Genomic DNA, 21,293 nt, shown 5'->3' with positions numbered 1-21,293 from the left:
TTTACCTTTGTATTCAGAAACTGAAAGGCATCTTTCAAAACAAATTTTGATAAAAATAAATCTTTATCTTTGATAAAAATAAAGCTCTAATAAGATCAGTCATGCATTTGTTTATATGAAAAGTTCATCTAAAAGCATCAAAATTCTAAGACAATATCAAGAGACTTATGATTAAGTCATACATTCAGGCTTACTACTATTTTTTATATTTATTCAGATTACCAGTTTCACAGTGAATATATTGGTATTGTCCTTCTATGTCACTTGCATACAATACCCAGAATTAAATTAATTTGGCTAACATATTCAGCTACATATCACATAGTTTGAATTATAACTCTCTTGGTGAATATTCAACAGATCAGAAAGGAAATAAAAAATGAAATATAATTTTAAGAAACTTGTTGCTACTTGAGCTTTAACCTAACCTTGGTGTTTTCCAAAAATTACTGCTTTTTCTATTCATGGGTAATAATCACTGCACTAATAGCAATTAATATATAAATAAATGTTCTATGGAAATCAAATTACTCCTGAATCACAAATTTGGGCATGCTCACTAAAAGCTGTAAGTGAATTTTTAAGATCAAATCAATGAAAAATCATTGAATCAATTTTAAAAACAATCAAAAACAGGTAGAAACACTGTGATTAAGAAGAAGAAAGTGAGAACAAAGAAATCTCTCATAAACTCTGAGGGAAACCAAAAATGTTTTCAGTAAGTACTTTGTCATTTAAATTCATAATATATATAATAGTGACCAAGGAAAACAATAATCTTTGTTAGCCTACTCTGTACTTAATTCAAATCCTTGAAATGTATTAATGTGTGAATTTACTAAAAAGAACAAATATTAGTGACATTCAGACAGAGAAGCAAAGGAAATGTAAGTTCTTATTTGTTCTTTGCAAACCCTTGAGATTGGGTACATTGCAGAGGTTAGAATATTGAATACAAGAATGCCAATTACAGGGTCTGTTTCAGATAAAATCACATTAAAGGGTCTGATGGAATACCATCACCACGACTGGTAAGACATTTGATCCCTGCAACATATTAAATGTGAGCTGCTTTGGATTCAGGCCTAAGGCCATGTCCTACAAGACACAACTCAAAGAAAGAAAATGCTATTAATTTTTCCTATTTTTAAGCTTCTTAAACAAAGGGTTCAAAAACAATTTTTATCCTGAGGATCTCTGGTTACTTTTATATGCAGTACTATTCTGGTGAAAGAAATGTAAGGACTGCTACAACTAAGAAACATCACTGCTATTTTCACCATTTCACCAACTTTAAAATGCCACCTTTAGCAGACTAAAACTCTACACATATTCCTTTCTTGTTTATAGCTAGTATTTATGCATTGTTCATTGTTGGTTCACTTTTTTATTATTTTAATAACGGTGTATACTTCTGTAGGATTGAGGAAAATATATGGCTTCTTCAGTTTACTCATCTAATTTCTGAAAATGAATTTAATGTAAGTCTGTATTAATCATACTGGTGATTGCGGAATAAACACTTAAAGGTTAAAAATAAAGAAAAATAACTCTAAATCTTTTACCACAGTGTATAATATTTCTGGATGTTTTCAAAGGTTTGTATTTAATATAGTAAAAATAAGTGAAAAAACTGAAAGCGGTATCTATGCACAGAACCAATATCTTTATCAAAACAAGACAGTGATGACTCAAGGAATACCTCCTACACAATTTAAATTAATTTTCTTGAGTAATTACATCTAAATACTATTCTTCCCTTTCTAATCATCTAGATCTCTTTGCCTTGTAAAAGAAGAGAAAAGGATTAAGTCCTAAATACCAAAACACTAACATTTTAATCAGAAAACCCACACTTGTGATACTGTGATGTTCAAGGGAACAAATGAGTAGGCCTTTGATGATTCTTGTGGGTCCCTTCTGACTCAGGATATTCTAAGATGCCATAAAAAATTAGTCTGTCATAAACATTTCTAACAAAAATCTACTTGGCTTGAGACTCAGCATTTATCATTATTATAGGTTTGTAAAGGGAGTCTTTTTATCTAATTTGCCTAATTTACTACTTTTTCTTCCGCTTGTGATTCTTTAGGAATATTCACCATTAAACCATATTAACTATTACAATGTCATTTATTACCTGAGCCGCTCATCATATTTAGTAAGTACATCAGTTCACAAGCAGCATTTACCTGTTCCAATTCTGATAGATAACACCTAATACTACCTCTTTCATACAATACAAATGTCAAATTAGTGGGCATTCAGAAGTGGAGATCATACGGTTTACAAAGTGATTCTAGTAGTGTTATTTCAGATGTAGCCTTTGCAGTAGACAAGGCTGACATTATTAAAACCAATCAATGCATAGTGCTCATTTTACATATTGTTTTATACCTTACATTAGGATGTTAAATCATGTATGCAAATGTAATGGAATGTCACTCTTTTCTGGAAACTTAAAAGTATTTACAAGTTCCTTGCTAAACAGAACATATACCCACTCAGCCAAAAAGCACAAATCACATGCCTTTAATGAGACCCACTCTAGATTCTCCTTTCTACCCACTGACCCTCTATTTCCCTAAAGTACCCTCACATTTCCATGGTTTCCACTACTTTTCCACCATGACACTGTGATCCATTCTCTTAATCCTTCTTCAGAACACATCTAGATCTCTCATTCTCCTTCAAGCTCCAGTAATACCTCCTCTAAACATGCCTTTCTTCATCCAACTTATTCCTGATACCATAACCTCTGAATAACACCTCTGCTGCAGTTGTGCTACCTGACAGCTATCCAGAGCATTTACATATTTTATTTTTTCTAAATCCTTATCAATTATAAAGACACAAACCTCAGAGTGAGATATAACTTTACTTGCCTTACCACTGTCAGAACAGATGGTGAGGAAGTTATGTTGATCTTCTTCTCTAAATCACTTCTTGTACCCATTATCTCTTCTTCTGGAATGGCAGAGCAGTAACTTCCTTTCTTTTTTCTGTCTCTTCCATGCACTTATACCCATGTACTTATGGCCATGTACTTATGTTCAACTGTTCACTATCAGCTCCCTTTTCAGTTCTTGTTTCTATATACTCTTCTTCTATTGCCTTAGCTTTAATTTCTATGTTAATTGAATAATCTTCTTCCTAACCTCCTCACATATTTGTCATTTCCTTGCTGAACCACACTGCAGCTTCTCTCTAAATCCACCACTTTCCCAAAAATGTTCAACACACTTGATCTTCTCAAGACACCCTTGCTTCTCCAGTTCTGCTGCTGTGCCCTGTTTGCTTGATCATACAGCCCTTGTCTATTACCTCCTTCACCCTCAAGTGCGATAAAGTTTGGGTATTTTCTTCAAAGAAACTTCTTTTTGAGATATTCTATTCTCTACTTCTGTTATCTCTGGAAATTCACACATTTAAAACTCCCAACTGCACACTCAGCATCGCATGTCTCATTTGCTGCAGCATCAGTTTCTCTGCCCTTAGCAAATGCAATCTTGTTCCTCTCATACCCACTCAGAATGTTGCTCCAAAAATTGTTGTCCTACTTTGTCACTTAGATCATGTCAGTGCTGTCTCTGCTATATTGCAGCAAGCAGACTACTGCTCTACATTTTATAGGTCCTCTAAATAGATACAAGAACCATCAGGTTAGCATGTATGTAGTATTAAAGGGGCTGGACAGCAGGGGAAAACTTCTGAGTTTTGTGACCTGGGTGGCTGCATGCTGACTCAGCTTGAATTCTCTAAAACTCGAAGATTTTCCTTAAATCTTAAAAACAACTGATATGCCAGGAAGAGAAACTTCTGGAATCCTAGACGGGATCCTTCCTACAGCCACTCTCTCTAACACTCAGACCTCAGATACAAACAATAAAAAATGAAAACTTTTAAAGATACACAGAGCATATGCAAGTCACTTATGAAACCTTGGGGCTCAGCTGGGGCAGCAACAGGGGTGCAAGGGGTGCAGGAACTGAGGAGAAGAGTTAGGGCTGCAGGTTACTTTAAGGAGTCTGAACAAGGTGACAGTGAAATGCAAGACTATTTTCAATAGACTGGGAACACTATTCCAGCATCTGCATGTCACCAGAAAATTGTAAAAGGCTTTTAAAAAGCAGGAAGTTACCAAGCTAAGCAATTCTAAGATGAGTCATGGGTTTCAGTTCATGTGTGACATCTAAATGTTCTGGTTGCAGTTGACAGGGTCCAAGTGAACATTTGAAGGAAAACAGCATTGTTCAAAGTCAGGCAAATTTCAAAAATAACTTAAGGAAAACCTGTTCTACATACATATAGCACTCTCAGTGCAAACACAATTATGTCGTTTGTGTGCAAGTCAACAGGCACTGAACAGATATTAAAATTAAGTTCTGGACTACATTTGTGTACTGTGTTACTGCTTTAAGACAATACTTACTTTTAAAAAATATTTTTTTATTTACGTAGAAAATTAAGAAATAAAATCTCTGTATCATTATGCCCTTTATTAAGCCAACCTAGTCACAGACTGACTGGCAATTTACCTCTAATTGGTCAATTATAGATTTAACAATATTTTCATGGCTCTAGCTTCTATAGATGAGTATTCAAGACATTTTCCACAGATGTGAGCGGCAAAGAGAAAAACTATATGTACTTTTTAAGGAAGGCTAGATCCAGTACAACATAAAAACAAGAGCCTATCACAAGTGTTTCTTTCAATAGAGAAAAAAAAAGGTGCACATGTGCCCTTAAGAATTTTTCAATAGAAAAATTACGAATGTTAAAAGTCTACATTGCTAAAATATATGTCCTTAAAAATATTATACAGATTATTAAAATAGTTGGGTTTAAAACCTCATCAGTTACCAGTTTGTTTGCTCTTAAAGATATACCAGGCTTTTTTATTACGTTCTATAAACTACACGTTTGCAGTCTTGTCCTAAAATCAGAGCAAAAAATTAAATTCTTCCTTTCACACCTATGCAAGGTGAACATAAATCCCAAAAGAACAAAAAAGCAGCAGAATAAAATGTGGCATAATTGTCTGTCAAGGTGACTACAAGTCATCACCATGTTGCAGCTGTGAAACACACCTGTGTAACCTATTTGCAGTAAAGAACAGAAACCACTTTGATACCACATACACATCCAGCCATCCATTCTGAGGCAATTTAGAACACATGAAAAGGAAAGGTAATAAAGGTAATAGTGAGACTGAAAGTTACACTGATTTCACAAAAAACAACTAATGGAATTAGGTTTATCTGACAAAGCAAAACCAGAAGACTATATGATATTATATACACTAGGGGGCAGAAATTGAAGCAAAAAGTGGAAAGTGTTTATTGCTTTATTTTAGCACTGTGAGGATAGAAAATGTTAGAAATTACAGAAAACATATTTATCCTGGGATTAGACAAACATTGCATTAATTTCCAAAGAAAAGTCCTCATAAACAACAAAACAAAAACCCCCCAAAAACCTAACCTATTACAGGAGAAAACTTGAGAATTTTTTGAAGTATATGATGTTGATCCTAGACACAGCCAGGGACAGATTTTTGTGAAGCAAAGGGTTTATTTAGCTTCCTTTTCCTACATTTGTGGGGAGCAAACTTCCTATTATTGCCCTAGAAATGCCAGAACATTACTGATCAACACACTTTGTGATAGTACCAAATTGTATTCATTCTCATCACTTCCTCAGAAATGCAGATAGTGTTATTTGATGAGCACAGTTTCAGCTTCTCTAAATGCTCTATTCAGACAGGAACTTAAGGAAGAATATCTGGTTATTTCATCAAATAGCAGTTCATCTGCTAGATTCTCAGATAAGAGAAAATCAGCTGAAATATTCTCCATTTTGAGAAGTGGAAGCGAGTTTCATACAGCTGGCATCTCATGTAGCAAACACACAAATAATGAACTAGATACAACTATCACTCCTGAGTCACCACTGCACACTTCCCATGTATTTTTAGACACTTACATACTGCAAGTCAGAGGTACCGTAGTATCTTCCTGTAATCTAATCATATTGGCAAACTGCAAAACCTTTATCATCACTTATGAGAAGTTATACTTGTCTGCCCAGTGAAATCAATCTCTGCTGAGAATGAGCACTCAGCAGTAGTATAGACACTGTACATCTGAACATGGTCCTGCAAAAGCAGTACTAACCTGTCCTGTGCTTTCAAGCAAACAAATAAACAGCAATATAATATAAACTTTCACTGGACCACTAATGTTTTTGCCTTTTTTTTAAAATTCTAATTAACATCAATTGAAGAAAAAATAGTGTGTGACACAGGGGTGCTCTTCTGGTTCTGACTTTGAACTTAGACTTGTAGGAAAAAAAATAGTATATAGTCATATATTTATGATATATTTATGTACTGCAAAAACAGATTGTTAACCCACTACTTTCATTAGTGACCATTTCCTCTTGCAATCAGTAATTTTCAAATCAGTGAGGACATCCCTTTGGAGTTTGTCAAGGAGAGTCACAATTTCTGCTTGTTTCTTGACAAGTAAGCATTTATGATTATGACTCTTCTAAAGGAAAGAAGTAACATTATTTAAAATAATATTTTTAGGGACCTAGCAGAGATAATTTCCAGAATGACATTGATTTAAACAGTTTCTTTTTTATACTATCTTCAGTGTGATTTGATTGGATATTGAAGATGCTAATGTTCAATATTAATGTTGAAATGTCCATATTTCACCATGTGCCATTTCAGTTTTCAATCTGAAGGAAATGGACATGAATTATACAAATATAATATGTGCAGACATCAATCTCACAGAGCACATTGTTTATTCTAATCAACATCATTGATATGCTCACACTTGTCAGTGTGGATATTTTTTACCATCTTTAACCCTAATCCAGCTACCTTTTTATTACATCCCTGTTCTTTTTCTACAGTGTATACCCCAATTAACATAATTTTCTTTCCAGGATTAGGAAAATTTAGCATGTATTTTATGGAGTCATACATGTGCTACCATGGGTCAGCTATTTTAATTCAGTGTATCACAAATTAATGTGACATGCAAGACTGACAACAATTTTATTCCTTGGCCTGCACCACACAACAGTTACAAAAGCTTAAATCTCACAATAACAGTGGGATGATACATGGACACATGAACACAACCCCTGCCATTATGTTCTCTTTGGCAAGTTGTTACTAACTGAAAGACGCCCACTGATTGCATAAGGGAATAAAGTTGTTATTAATGCATATGGTTCCTTGTCAAGATCAAGCAATATTTGGGCTCTTTGCTCTATCAGACAGGCTACTAATAAAGCACTTGCAAAAATTAAACCACCCTCAAGGATGCACCCAATAGATCAAGGCAAACATACACACAATCTAACACTGGTGATGCTGTGAATAAATAAATACAGCCTCCAGTGACATCAGTATTCCTTTACAAATATTACATTTACATATACACAGAAATTATGAAAAAGGCATGTATAAATAGTTAAAAGGTAAAATATTAGTTGCACCTTTCAACTAGATTAATGCAACAAATTAAAAGCATAGCCACCCTCAACACACAAAAGCGGTTTTCGTTGTCCCACTATACTCTGCTGTTGTGTGGCCCCTACCTTGAATGCTGTTTGCAGTTTTGGGAGCCACAATATAAGATATTAAGCTATTGGAGTGTCCAAAGGAGCTACAAAGGGCTACAAAGATAGTGTAGGGCCCTGAGGGTAAAGCTGTAGGAGGAGCAGCTGAGGTCACTTGGTCTGTTCAGTCCCAAAAAGTGGAGACTGAGAGGAGACCTCATTGCAGTTACAACTTCCTCATGAGGGGAAGAGGAGGGGCAGGCACTGATCTCTGCTCTATGGTGACCAGTGACAGGATCCAAGGGAATGGCCTGAAGTTGCGCCACCGTTGGCTCAAGTTGGATATTAAGAAAATTATTTTCACCCAGAGGGTGTTTGGGCACTGGAACAGGCTCCCCAGGGAAGTGGTCACAGCACCAGCCTGACAGAGTGCAAGAAGCGTCTGGGCAAGGCCCTCAGGCACTTGGGGTGACTCTTGAGGTGTCTTGTGCAGAATCAGGAGTTGGATTTGATGATACTTCCAGCTGAGAATATTCTACATTTCTAAGTGACTGCAACTATTACAAGACTACTTGGCATCCAAATATAAAATAATAACCATTCCTACTTATAGACTTTAGTTTTACGCTTTGTCAGACCCAAGTTTGATCAAAATAGCTGCAAATAAAAGACTAGTAAATCCATGGTGCATTGGACAGTTATTGAAATGTCATTTTTTTCGCTTGCTTAGTTCTATTAATTATATTCATATGCCAATAAGGAATACTAAGTGCTTTTCTTGAGATAACTTGCTATGTATTTCTAAGTGAATGTCTGTGTAAGATAAAAAAATCTCACTGAAATTTATTTAATTTTTGCTAGATATTAAATAAAGGGCAATAAAGAACTTGACTTGTCTATCTGCATGTTAACTACTCTTCCCAAAGCTTTGGAAAAAAAGGATATAGCACATTACCCCACGGCATCATTATAGCACTACAACAATTTTAGTAGCTTGAAGTATTGAGGTAAATATAACATATTCCAGTAGTGACAGCATTTGAGTGGTTTCCAGAATCATTCCTCTATTTATAAACTGATCCTGTAGATGACTTGCAGGATATTTTATTTAACACGATAGACTCAATACCTATCTATACCTAAATCAATGGCTCTCTGTCACATTCTCCTTTTCTCTAAACATTCAGGAAGTCATGGATTCAACTACCTCACCAAGAGATCAACCAATCTGCTTTTATAACCCACAGAGATTTTTAAGTGGGCCTTTAGATTAGCCGAAAAACCCCAGCATGTTGGTACTCTCTAGTCAGCTCTTAACAGACCCCCTTTGCTAAGGGAAAGGGAATAATGATACTGGCCTCATCTCTCTGGCTCCCTGACCCAAGCAAAATCTGAGCTGTTCTGTTTGGGCAGCTTTAGGCTGCAGTGTGCAAAACCACAGGGTGACCTGAGAGATATACCCAACTATCCCTAGAAATGTTCAATAAATGTGTGAATGCCATATCAAATTACATATACATACATATGTACACATTATATTAGTTTAACAAATATATAGATACCAACATAAAGACAATTGTATTTCAGTTTCTGTTTGAATTCCTTTTGAGATAGCAAACTTGTATAGGAAAGTAGAACCTTCTCAGGATCATAAAAAGCTCCTATTAAATTTAAGGATAAACTGAATAGTTTGCATGTAAAAGAAAATAAGCTTAAGATGCTTTGTCGTCTCATGTGACAAGGAAAAGATAAGGACAAGGGCATGGAAGAGAAAAAGGAAACAAGGAAAAAAAGGTAAAAAAGAAAAATCAGGAATTTGCTGCAGCCATGCAAACAGACTAAAAAGCTGATGATTCATGAAGGCCAGCTCATGGAAGTGTTCAGACAAACAAATTACAATTCCTTTCAAATCACAAGACCAAAACTGGTGGGCATTTTTCCTCTCATCATCACTATGAATAAGAGTTAGGTATTAAACTCCTAGTAATGATATATAATCAGAGTCAGATAGTGACTGAATGTTTTGTTCAACTGTAATTGCAGGGTTCCCAAGACATATTAAAGACTTCATAGGACTAAAATAGACAAAATATTATTCACCAAAGAACTTGAAAATAAATTATTAAGATTTAGTCTCTATCACTTCTGTGGTTTATCACTCTGTTATCTTTAAAATACATATATATTTTGTCTTCCTTAGTATTATTCTAAAGAGAACATTACTTCACTATTTTTATTCCGACATACCTTTTATACATTTTCTCAATTGGACTGACTTACACCCAGTTAGCCACTTCTGTATTGCCCATGTAAAATTAAATCACCACAAAGATCCATTTGTTTTTTATAATGTATACTTAGTTATTCCTTATTTGCAATATTTGCCAACACTGTATAAACCATCCAACACAGAAAACATAAGCTTTTACCTGCTTGAAGGGCTTATAGTCTCTGACTAGAGTGACTTGGCTATGCAGGACATGAAAAGAAAATTGAACAATGATTAACACCACCACCACCACATCAACACAAACACACAGATTTCTCATGAATACTGCAAAACCAAAATTTTTTTTGTGCCAGAAACACGGAAAAAGGACAGGATGCTTTTTACTTAAAGAAACCACTGGGAAAAATGCTTTCTGCCTCAAGCAGGGTGGCTATGCCTACTACAACACAGAATTCCAGACCATGCTGGAAGATGGAATTGAGGGCATCTGTGAGTATAATCAACTGCTTTCTTTTTTCCTCATCAGGTAGGGAAACAATCTTCTCAGCCTATATTACAGATGTAGAGCCACACGTATCCTATTTCTAGTCAGTATTTGAAGAGTTTATTTTTAACTGGTTTATTATCAGACACAGAGACATATTTGGTGTGCTCATTATGCCTTCTCATATTCTGATATGACAGAATATGACAACCTGACCGCCACACCTAGAACAGAAGAGATGGCCTCTGCAATGGTCCTGAAGCTCTGCTCTCCTGACCATCTACAGTTGGTGGCATGCAGATGTCTTCTCTGGCACCCAGGTTTCCTTTCTGGGGCAATTAGGGCTAGAATAGAATGGGAATGTGGCTGGAGTGAGTCTGTCTGTCTGTGTCTCTCTCCACAGTGGGAGACAGTCCCCAAAACTCCAGTCGAAGAACATGCTGGACTAGGAGCACAGCACATGGAAAGTAGGACAGTTTGTGCCTACACAAATAGTGAGCTGTTGAGTCTACAGCAAGAAATTGATTTTGAAATATGATTTTGGCCCTGAAAAAAAATGTGCTTATTGGCATTAAGAGTAGCATAGGACAGAAACTGTGGCAAATAAAAAGGTAAAAATATTTCACTAAGAAGAAAAAAATATTTACTTGTGGTGAAGACTTCTAACAATAGTTTTATGGGTTTGCTTACCTTCAAGGCACAAAATGCATTTATTTTAAGGAAGTAATGAAAACATTTATTTCAGTGCACTGAAAGAGCAATCTCATACTATTACTATAGTGTAGTGAAGTTTAATCCATACTGACCTCAGCTGTGGCAGTTCTGATAATACATGGAAGTGTATTATCAATGCCTGGAAAGCAGCAGGGAAGCAGCTAGTCAAAATAAACCATGTCAGTTCTGCAGTTTACATACAAATATGATTGAATTTCTTTTCCTGTGTTATTATAACTGCTCTGCTACAGCAATTGCTTGGGTCTGACAATGACAACATGGGCAAGCAAAATAGAAGGAAATGAAATAAAAGCGAGATGACCTAGTAACAAGAAATATAAACCTTCTTTTTCCCATAATGAAAAGATTATATTTAATCAGCAACTGTGTGCTTTGAATTTGATTCAAACTACCTTAAAAGACCCTTGACCAAAGACATTTACAGTCAGTGAATGGAAGCTATTTTATGCAATTTAGTATTTTTGAATTTGAATAACTTTTCTATTTACCCAGAGTCCAACAATTTTCCATTAAAATAAAGTGTTAATAACATCATGCTAAGTAAAGGCTTAAGGACAGAGAAGTTCAAGAGTAAGAAACGTTCCTGTGTTCCTATTTACCTGTCACTTAAGTTTAAAGCTCTGCACTGTGCATGCTATTCAGCTCAGAAAACACATTACGACTGCACATTAACTAACAGCTCTGTTTCTAGTTTCCATTAAAATGCTCTACTATGAAGAGGTTCAAAATTCACCCATGAAAATATATTCCTAGGAGGCATTTGATCTCATGTCAAGAATGGATATTTTGATTTTTTCCACAGCAAGTATCAGAGGACAAATTTTAAAAAAATCATTTTCTGAAAACACAGAGTGAACTAAACATTGATTTGAAGAAGGTCAGTCTGACAAAGGAGCCCTCAAGGGGGTGCAGAAGCCTCATTCACTCCAAGCCCCCGCTGGGAGGAGGCTGGAGCCCCTGACAGCAGCAGCAGCAGCAGCAGCCTTGGCTCCTGCCCAGTGCAGTCACAGAGCCCTGATAACACGTCTGCACGGAGTACAGATGGATCCCCTTCAAGCATATGTCCCTAATGTGAAAGGCTCAGTCCTCTTACACTGTACCATAAGCTTTCCACATCCTGTTCCATTCTACAAAGAGGAACCAGATTTATTTTGCTTCCTTCTGCCATATGTGCATCTATAGAGAAAAGAGGATTTGTCCTAGTAAATCAGCACATCATACAAAATGAAAAATATCGGTTCCATTTCCCTCTGTCTCTGTCATGCAAAGACTTAACGGAAAAAAACCAAAATCATTTAATATCAAGTGTTTAATTCAGAATCCTGCTTCTGATATTTTAAAATATGTATTTATGCTTAAACACCCCAAACATTTAACACAATCAATAGAATTCTGTAAGATTTGGTTGTCCACTTTCTAGCCATCTTAAGCAACACAGTGAAGGAAAACAAAAGATTTCCATGTTCCTAAGACATGTTCTAGCAGCTTTTTCTTCAAGGTACCATTTGAAACCATGTTGTCATTTCTCTTTAAGGTTTATCAAGCATTGCAAGTCTCCGTTTGGAACCTAAACATCATTGGAGGAGAAGTAATTACAGAAAATGCCTCAAACTGCTGCTATAATGAACCAAATTTTCCTAGTCAGAATAATGTTTTCAAGTTTGTTTTGGCAAATAGTTGCATGTGAACTGCTGCTATAATGACACATCTTTGAGACAAGTGATTTTGATAGATCCTTATAATAATAATAATACCACAATAACCTGTATATAAACTCAGTTTTTATTTAATTTCTTATGGAAAGGCTAAGCTGAAATGTGAGAAAACTGAAATGCAGAAAATTAGCTTTGTATTCTCTTCATCAGCCCATGCAGCTTTAATTTATTTTATAAAACAAAAGTATCTGAAATTGAAAAATAGTGTCAAAGAGCATTTTCTACTCTTCTCAATGGCATTACTTTCTTATTAAACAAAAAAATAGTGACAATTTTAGGGCAACAGATTTGACTTTGTACCTTAGGAAAATCACTTCTTGACCTAAAAGAGATCTTTTTGGACTGAATAACTAGTTTTAGGGTCCCTCTGTACAGGTGCTTGGCACAAAACAGTTACTCCACAGGATCTAGCTAAGAAGATTTCTGTGAAAAAAAGAACAGAAGATTATTACCAGATTGATGACAAAAAAGAAAAATTTCCCATGGATGAGTCTAAAGAAATTTTGGCTGTGCATTTTTCAGAGTGGAGTGTGCACATTTGTGCATTGAAAACATAAAGTATTCTATCCAGCCTCCAGAACTGTCTTCTGTTCTGGCAAGTCTCTCTGACTGCCAAATCTTACACAATTTGTTTCACAAGTATGGGAGTTAGAATGTACAAATTGCCAGAAGAGGAAGATAACGTTTGGGAGTAGTTATTAAATATGCATATATATTCATGAATACTTCACACTTCTCCACTGACCACACTACATGAACATTCACTAAAATATGTAAGAGTTCATCAAAATTGCATGAATGACAATGAACATCAAATGAGACATTGTGTATCACTTTTTGATATGTGACATCTAGACCTTCAGAGATACTGTCTCACTGTTAGATTCTTAAATATCTAGCTTCAAAGTTCTGAATTACGCTCTGCAGGAAACTGTATTGTTTCTTAACAGGATGTCAAGTAAACATGCAATATCAAAGTTACCAGTTCATAACAGGTTAACCTCAACACAAATCAATCTACATGCACTGGCACTTGGTCTCATCCTTCCATTCAACCTTCAGGCAATCATTCTTCAAAAACTTTCCCATTCTCTCCCATGCTTTTTTTTCCAAAGAACACTTTCAGAAGTCTGTGAAAAATTCAACATTCCCACATTTCAAAATGTAACTAAGGCTCCACTATTAGGAATTACATGCTATCCTACTCTGTTATAGCATATACATAGAACCACAGAATAGTTAAGGTTGGAAAAGACCTCTAAAATCATCAAATCTAAGCCATCAATGTAGTAGCACCAACACCTTCAACATTAACCCATGTCCTCCACTGCTCTATCCACATGGGTTTTGAACACTTCCAGGGATGGTGGCTCTACCACTTCTCTAAACAGCCTGTTCAAGTGGTTGAAAATATTTTCAATAAAGAATTTTTTCCCAATATCTAATCTAAACCTCCGTGATGCAACTTGAGGCCATTTCCTGTTGTCCTGTCACTTGCTACCTGGGGGCAGAGACCGACCCCACCTCACTACAGCCTCCTTTCAGGTAGTTGTAGAGAGCAATCAGGTTTCCTTCTTTACCCCAGGCTAAATAATCCCAACTCTCTCAGTCTTCATAAGACTTGTGCTCCCTCCACCTCAGCCTCTTCCCTGCTGCTGATTTTTTCACACTTCTCTTGGGGCTGCTCCCTCAATCCAGCAGTCCCTCCTCTTAGGACACTGAAAAGCACCAAACCAGTAACACTTCTAAGTGAGAGTTGTTAGACATGACCAATAAGACAACATGAATCTACCCTCTGACAATTATTTTTCATGCCTCCTACACCCTCTTCCTAGAGGAATATAATAGACTTGTCCCTCACTTCCTCACTGTACGTACAAAATCACATTGTGGTGTCTATAAATAAATGGCATGAAATAGGCAAGTGACCACATTATAAACTTATTTCCTCTAGATCAGTTGCAATAGATTCAAATGTATACATGTGAAACTTGTCCAATCTATGTAAATTGATTTAAATGTCAATGTCATTTAGATCACCGTCACTTCTTTTTCAGGAAGAGCCTTAAACAGGCATTTCTTTCCATTCAATATAGGAATTCACTGGATCGAACATATGACTTTCCTTCTGGTAGCAACATAGATAATCTTAGGTTTTGTTTAACTCATTCAAAGTAGTTGAAACTGTCCACTGACTCTAAATTAGTTCTGAATTACTTCTGTGGTGGAAGATATGCCTTTAAGAATTAAATAAAAAAATATTACATTCTGAAGTTAATCTGGCTAATGTACACTCCTCTGTTCTTGGTCTCTCAGCTCAAATAAATTCCACTTATCTTTCTTTCCTCTTCCCATATTATTTGAAGAAAACTATTTAAAGCCTCTCTTTTACCTTTGCACTTATTATTTTCTGCTCCTGGTTCAGTTGTCGTGCCATGTCTAACACTGTATGTTTTTTTAAAATAGCTGTGTCTATTCCTCAAAAAAAAGCTTATTTTCTAATCTATAATTATATAGGAAAGTAACATTGACAGGTGTATCTGTCAATAAACTGTTTACCCCCAAATGCCATTATGAGTGGGTCATGTAAAAAAAAAAGTTGCAACCTAGATTGCAAATTTATTTCAGATTACAGGGCTGAAAGCAGACTATTGTAGTGACAATTATAGAGAAGTTAGTTACCTACTTGTTTAAAAATAGCCAAGAAATTTCAAAATAAGATCTATCCTAAAATATAAAATTAGAAGTTCAGTAAAATGAGCCTTAGGTGCAGCTCAGTGCTTAGTAAGGTGATTACCACAGCCATACATATAAAAAAAACAAAGATAGATAGAAAGTCATTATAAAGTGAAGAGAAAGGAACATGGATTTTTTTTAAATAACTCCTACAACAATCAGAGACCACTACCATGAACACCTGATTTTCGATTCAACTGGGTTTTTTTCTAAAGTTCAGTTCTAATGAGAGACAATCATTCTTATATAGAGAACAATACTGTGAACATAGGTTGGACACACTGCATCTCTCCTTCTACCTAGGGGCATTTTAATTATAGCCCAGGGCTCAGTCAGTTGGATACCTATGAGCCAAGTCAGTGGTCCCTAACTTTTTTATATTCTCTTGAGAAAGATGGCAATAATCTTAACCTCAATGGGATCAGCTTATTTCCTTTTCTTGACAATTCCTGCTGCTGTCTTTGTTCCTGTTGATCCCAGCACAAGGAGTACAGTGCACAGAGTAGATCCAGCAGTATTTATATATGTGAAATCCACACTGTTCTATGGATTTATTCCATGCCATTAAGATGGACCCACCACCAATTACGAACTACTGAGCTCACATGAACTGTATGTAAATGCTAAATATATTTAACAGTGCTATGTGAGAAAGAGCTGAGATATGATACTTTGCTTTACATATGAAAAATGGCTCAAAGATACTCATCTCAATCAGAAATAAAACACTAATGCTGCCGTTATGGTATTGCTGTTTGCTTATTTTCTTCTATTTTATTAAAACTGGACTAATTTTTCAAGATACAAATTGTGGTTTTCGCTTTGTCTGCTGAGTTCTGAGATTTGTGGTTTAAGAAATAATACTTCTTTCCTATAAAGAGTAGTCCTGAGACAAGGAAAAAGCATTTTGCACATATGTTGTATAAACAATCAAATTGAACATTTCCCCAAAAAGCCAGGAAGAAATGTGTTTTCAAAGTGAGTGAATTTGGATTTAAAAAAAAAAATTCCATATCCTTTTCTCCAGTTTTATACAGCTGGTAATTATACCACAGCTTTTAGTCAAACAGCATCACTTCATAGGTTTTCTGAAGCCATTGTGGTTGAAATAGGGGGAAAAAAGGGTCTTGTAACATCCTGCCATATCTGGATTCCTTTAACCAATTTTAGAATGCATAAAATAGCAATAATTCTTATGGACATGTTTTTTTTCAGTGACCTCCTGCTGCCAAAGAAAAGTAGCCCGACTCGCAATAGTGAATAATAGGATTAAAAATGCTGTCATTTGGCAACAAGGGTTTGATCCACAGCTGACTCTGCTACAAGACTCTTTCACTCACTGATCAAGACCACTGAGTTGTCAGAGACAACCCTAACTTCAGACATGACCAGATGCCAGCTCATAGCTGTTGTTCAACTACTTTGAACAAGAGTCTCTAAAGGATGCTGAATTCTGTCATTAGGAAGAGAGTGACCTCTCTTTGGAAGGCATAAATACATTCATAGTGAGTTGATACAACAATTTGAAAAAGAATAACAACAGAAAAGGTCACAAATGCAGAGCGGAATATAAGAAAAAGGCTGAGTCCCTTGACAGGAAAGATTGCTGCAACTAAGCTGCCTTTAAAAAATGTCCGAGAAGTGAAAGAAAAAAGGTTTTTCTACAAATGTAAAGTATTTTTATTCATTGTAACTGAACTCTAGGGAGACCTATCAAGATGAACTTCACAGAGTGTCAGGCTACATATGCTATGCAAAACATTTTTTTCCTTCTAATCTTGAGCAGCTTCTGTGCTTTTAATAAATCCTGGTTTTAATTAGACCACTTGAGTCTCAGACTTTCTAGGGAAAATTTCATCCAGGTTGCCCCACAGATAAAAAACTTTCACTCACAAAAAGGTAGTGTCCAACAGGGACTCCCAGACAAAGAGGGCAATTTTGCACTTCTTTTACAGAGCATATTACTACAGCAAGACTAAGGTCATAGGCATTCTTCCACTGACCAAGTACAAGAAGCAAATTCAAAAGAAACAGCAAAGAACAGAACATCTATGGTCTTTTTCCTTCCCCTAACTTCAAATACCTAGTCAGATAAAAGGATTGGTAAGTACTTGCACTATGACAAAACCCCAAATACAAGATAGTAATTTCAGAGACTAAAATTGCAAAAAGATTTTCAAATGCAGCTTCTGATTTTATCAGCCTTTTTTTTGTCCCAATATGAATTGAATTAAATGGATCATCTTTTTTGAAAGCATTGAGAGTGCTTACTTAGATTATATTAAGTGTCAGTTCACATAGCAGACCTGTAACAAAAAGGAAAATACAGAGCTCTTCAGTCAATGGAATGCTTAAAGACATCTTCTTTAATAGCAAATAAAATTTAAATTGAGAAAAATTTGAAAGATCGGGAATTTGAAAACTTTGACAAATCGCATGACAAATAACAAATAGCTACTAGTGTGAAATAGCAAATACCTGACAAAGTATTCTGTTCAGCCACTCTCTAATCTCCTATAATCTTCTTTCATTCATGACTGGACAAAGGGGAAAAAAAACCCCAATGTTGAATACAGTTGGATAATAAATTTCTGAATATGACCCTTGAAGTACATCTTATGCACATTAAAAAATGCTTTGCCAGCTATAATACATGTGGTATTTCTACTATTGTAATAGTTGCCTTCTAGTCACTCCCTACTTTGCATACAGTTCTAAATAAGAAATACTAGCAGCAAGATGTATTGCAGCAAGCAAACAATACTTTCAGGACATATTTGGTCTGCAAATTTCACAAACTAGCTGCTGCAATCAACAGAGAGACAATGCAGCTGTCACCACCTTTGAATCTGCTTAATAATTATCCTCTAAAGAATACACAAACCAACACAAGAAATTAACCATAAAATCCACATAGAAAGGGAGCATTGTAATATGGAAGCTAGCATGCTCTGCAAGCATGGCTGTAACTACTGACTGAACAGAGGTTCCTCCAAAAGGAAAACAGCATTAAATAATTATCTCAAATTTCCCACATGCATCCCATTCTCTTAGAAAATTTTCCTCAGGCTTTTTCCTTTTAAGGGAAAGACTGCAAAATTATATACATCAGTAATATAATTCTTTCCTTTACTCAATTTAGAAATATTTCTTTTTCTTTAGTTTTGAACTGCACCTGTTATATGACACACTGCTGTGGCAAAAGCTGTGCATACAAAGGTTGTAAAAGGAATGTCCAACATGAAAGACAAAGAATGGTCTAAAATGGGGTATCAGTGACAATAGCCTGACTCAGTGAAAACTAATTTTGGGTTGAGGTGGGGAAGGAGGGAGAAAAATCAAAGCTTTTCATGTATTTTTCTCTTGACCTGAGAAAGAACATGTGGGACACTTAAAAAAATCTTATGATAGATAATGAAGACCTTCATGAAGACTCTCAAATTCTACTGAAATAGCAACCTGCTCTAAAAGAAGAAACACTCGTCTCCCTTTTTTCCCGATTCTATACATACTCTAAAGACTGGATCTAAAGACTGCTTCAGCTGTTTTACCAAGAAAGAATTATATGTAAATATATTCAACAGGTGATAATTAAACAGCTAAAAATAGAAAGTAGGGTATGATGTTATACAGATACCATATCACAACTGAGAATTCCACGGTCTAGCCCATTTTTTTTTTTTAATTCAATAAGATATGAGACAGAGTCCATGTGTAATGAATATATGGTTTTAAAAAACACTGATATAGTAAATGTCAATATTCAAACTATAATGCCTCCAGCTAATTGGGCACTACAATTCTAAAATAAAAGTGTTAACCATACTGTGAAAACACCTTAATTCACAGGTGAGACTATTGTTTTGAAGCTATGATTTTGCATACACATAAACATTATTTATCAAGGAAATAAACAAAATTGCAGCGTCTTTATTGTTAACACTTGAACACCTACAATAGTTGTGGAGTTTATATATTTATAATGCTTTTTATTGTTTTCTTTGGTACTACAAGGCTTACCATGCCATATAATCCCACTGAAGACTTACACTGTATTAAATCAGCTACTTCATTACTTTTTGAGACCAAAGCCATTTTATTTTTCTATTTGTACTGCAACATCAATCATTTAAAGTATATTTTCAATTGTGTTTATATTACGAGATATATAAAGCACATGAGGAAATATATTGTAAATAAATTATTGCTACATTACTAGATAGCAATAAAGGTTGAAAGTAAAGAAGAAAAAAAACAAAAAACAAAGCACATTACTCTCTGATAGTGAGACTGCAGCAAACTGCAAACTGCTTAATCTATAGAGACAGGACAAATGTCAGAGTAAATTCTTGAGCAGGACTACACAGCTCCAGGGGAGGATAATGGCATACTGTTCTCTTCAGCTTTAGGTCAGAGCCTGGCACCAGGCTCAGATCATTCCTCTTTTATGCAATGATCCACTGCTTGCATACTCAGACGTCAGAGCTGTTGGTTAAAGGCTCATGAGGGACGCTGGTGATAAAATTCACCATTTTCATTTCTCACAGCATTGCCAGGAAATCACAGCACAGGCCAAATGGTTTCCATCATGTTCGAAAACCAACCACTAGCTAACGGTACAGGGACCATCTATAAATGTTTGAGCAGGTATGAAACAGCTGCTGAAATGAGTAATGGAGATTCTCCCAGGCCATCTGATGGCTGTCTGGTGCTTCATGTGAAATGAGCGCTTGACTCACTTTTCCCTGCTCCCAGTGGACTGATAAGAAGCAATACCCAAGGAAAGCAGTGACCTTGGCAGTAGAGCCAAAAAGAATGAAAAATTCTGTCTTTCTCACAGCACCTAAGAGTTGAGAGATGTTACTGGAATACAGAATAGACACATGAAGCGTCACCAAAGACAACACTGTTGTGATAGTTCTGTGTCACTGCCAGTCACTGGATGCGATTACAGACAACAACCTTCACATTCAAATTACAGGAGAAAGCAACTCATTTTCATACATGAGAATTTTCGCAAAATTGTCTACTGGTCTTGACACTAAGATATGTCCCTGAGAGGTACTAGAAACACCTCTATAAAATATGTTATACATACCACAGACAATAACTTTTCCACTACTATCAAAATTCTTGAAAGAGCATTTCTGGTGGTTTCTAAACAAGTTATACTGGCCAGTTTCATAAAACAGGATTCATGATCCAGCACCACCTGACAGGTGTTGCTACCACCATTGCTACTAAGCTGTTAACTGCTGTAATGGCACTATATCCCTCCTTAGGAGAATCCTTGACAGACAAATGTATGGCCCTGCTCTCAGTATGCAGCAGAACAATTTTGACAGGTCATGATAATAAACATTGAAAAAATAAATTAATCTTAGCAATGGTGGGATGAAGTTTATTATTATTTTTGCCAGACAGAAGCTAGCCAAACCAGGCAGAGCACAAGTTTTGGTGGGAAAATGGCATCCTAACTAAAAGGAAAGACGTTGGGAAAGAAATACAGGAAAAGGCATAATGGCCAGCAGTCTTCAAAAACACTGATCAGTTTTCAAAAAAACTGTAATTTTTTTTAAGATTATACAGTTTCATGTATATTTTATATTTTGAGTTGAACAAGAGCTATAAAGAAAAAATGGAGGAAGGGCTGCTCTAGATGTGAATATTAACCCCAAGGAACTAGCTGGTCAAGAACATCACAGTGGGTGGAAGGCAACTTGGGTGACACGGATGAATAATTTACAGAGCTCATATTCCTTTAAAAGGGAAGAAATAAACAGCAAAATAAAACAACTAACTTCAAGAAGGC

The 21,293-nt window shown here is 35.7% G+C and overlaps 1 protein-coding gene across 6 annotated transcripts in view; it reads right to left on the bottom strand.

The window, feature by feature from the left end:
- Nucleotides 1–21,293, bottom strand: part of IMMP2L (inner mitochondrial membrane peptidase subunit 2) — a 392,035-nt gene that overhangs the window by 155,134 nt on the left and 215,608 nt on the right. The window contains exon 4 of one of the 6 annotated variants that reach the window (XM_064422395.1): nt 17,994–18,018. The exons of the other annotated variants lie outside the window; for them this stretch is intronic. Within the exon in view, the coding sequence (XP_064278465.1) occupies nt 18,009–18,018 (10 nt within the window). The 3' untranslated portion in view covers nt 17,994–18,008. Of the gene's footprint in view, nt 1–17,993; nt 18,019–21,293 lie in introns of those variants that run through there. 6 annotated transcript variants of the gene reach the window in all.

The sequence above is a fragment of the Passer domesticus genome, chromosome 5 (assembly GCF_036417665.1).
Source record: "Passer domesticus isolate bPasDom1 chromosome 5, bPasDom1.hap1, whole genome shotgun sequence".
NCBI classification, from domain to species: domain Eukaryota; kingdom Metazoa; phylum Chordata; class Aves; order Passeriformes; family Passeridae; genus Passer; species Passer domesticus.
The sequence above is the reverse complement of the archived record's forward strand: the minus strand, read 5'-3'. Positions and strand labels throughout refer to the sequence as shown.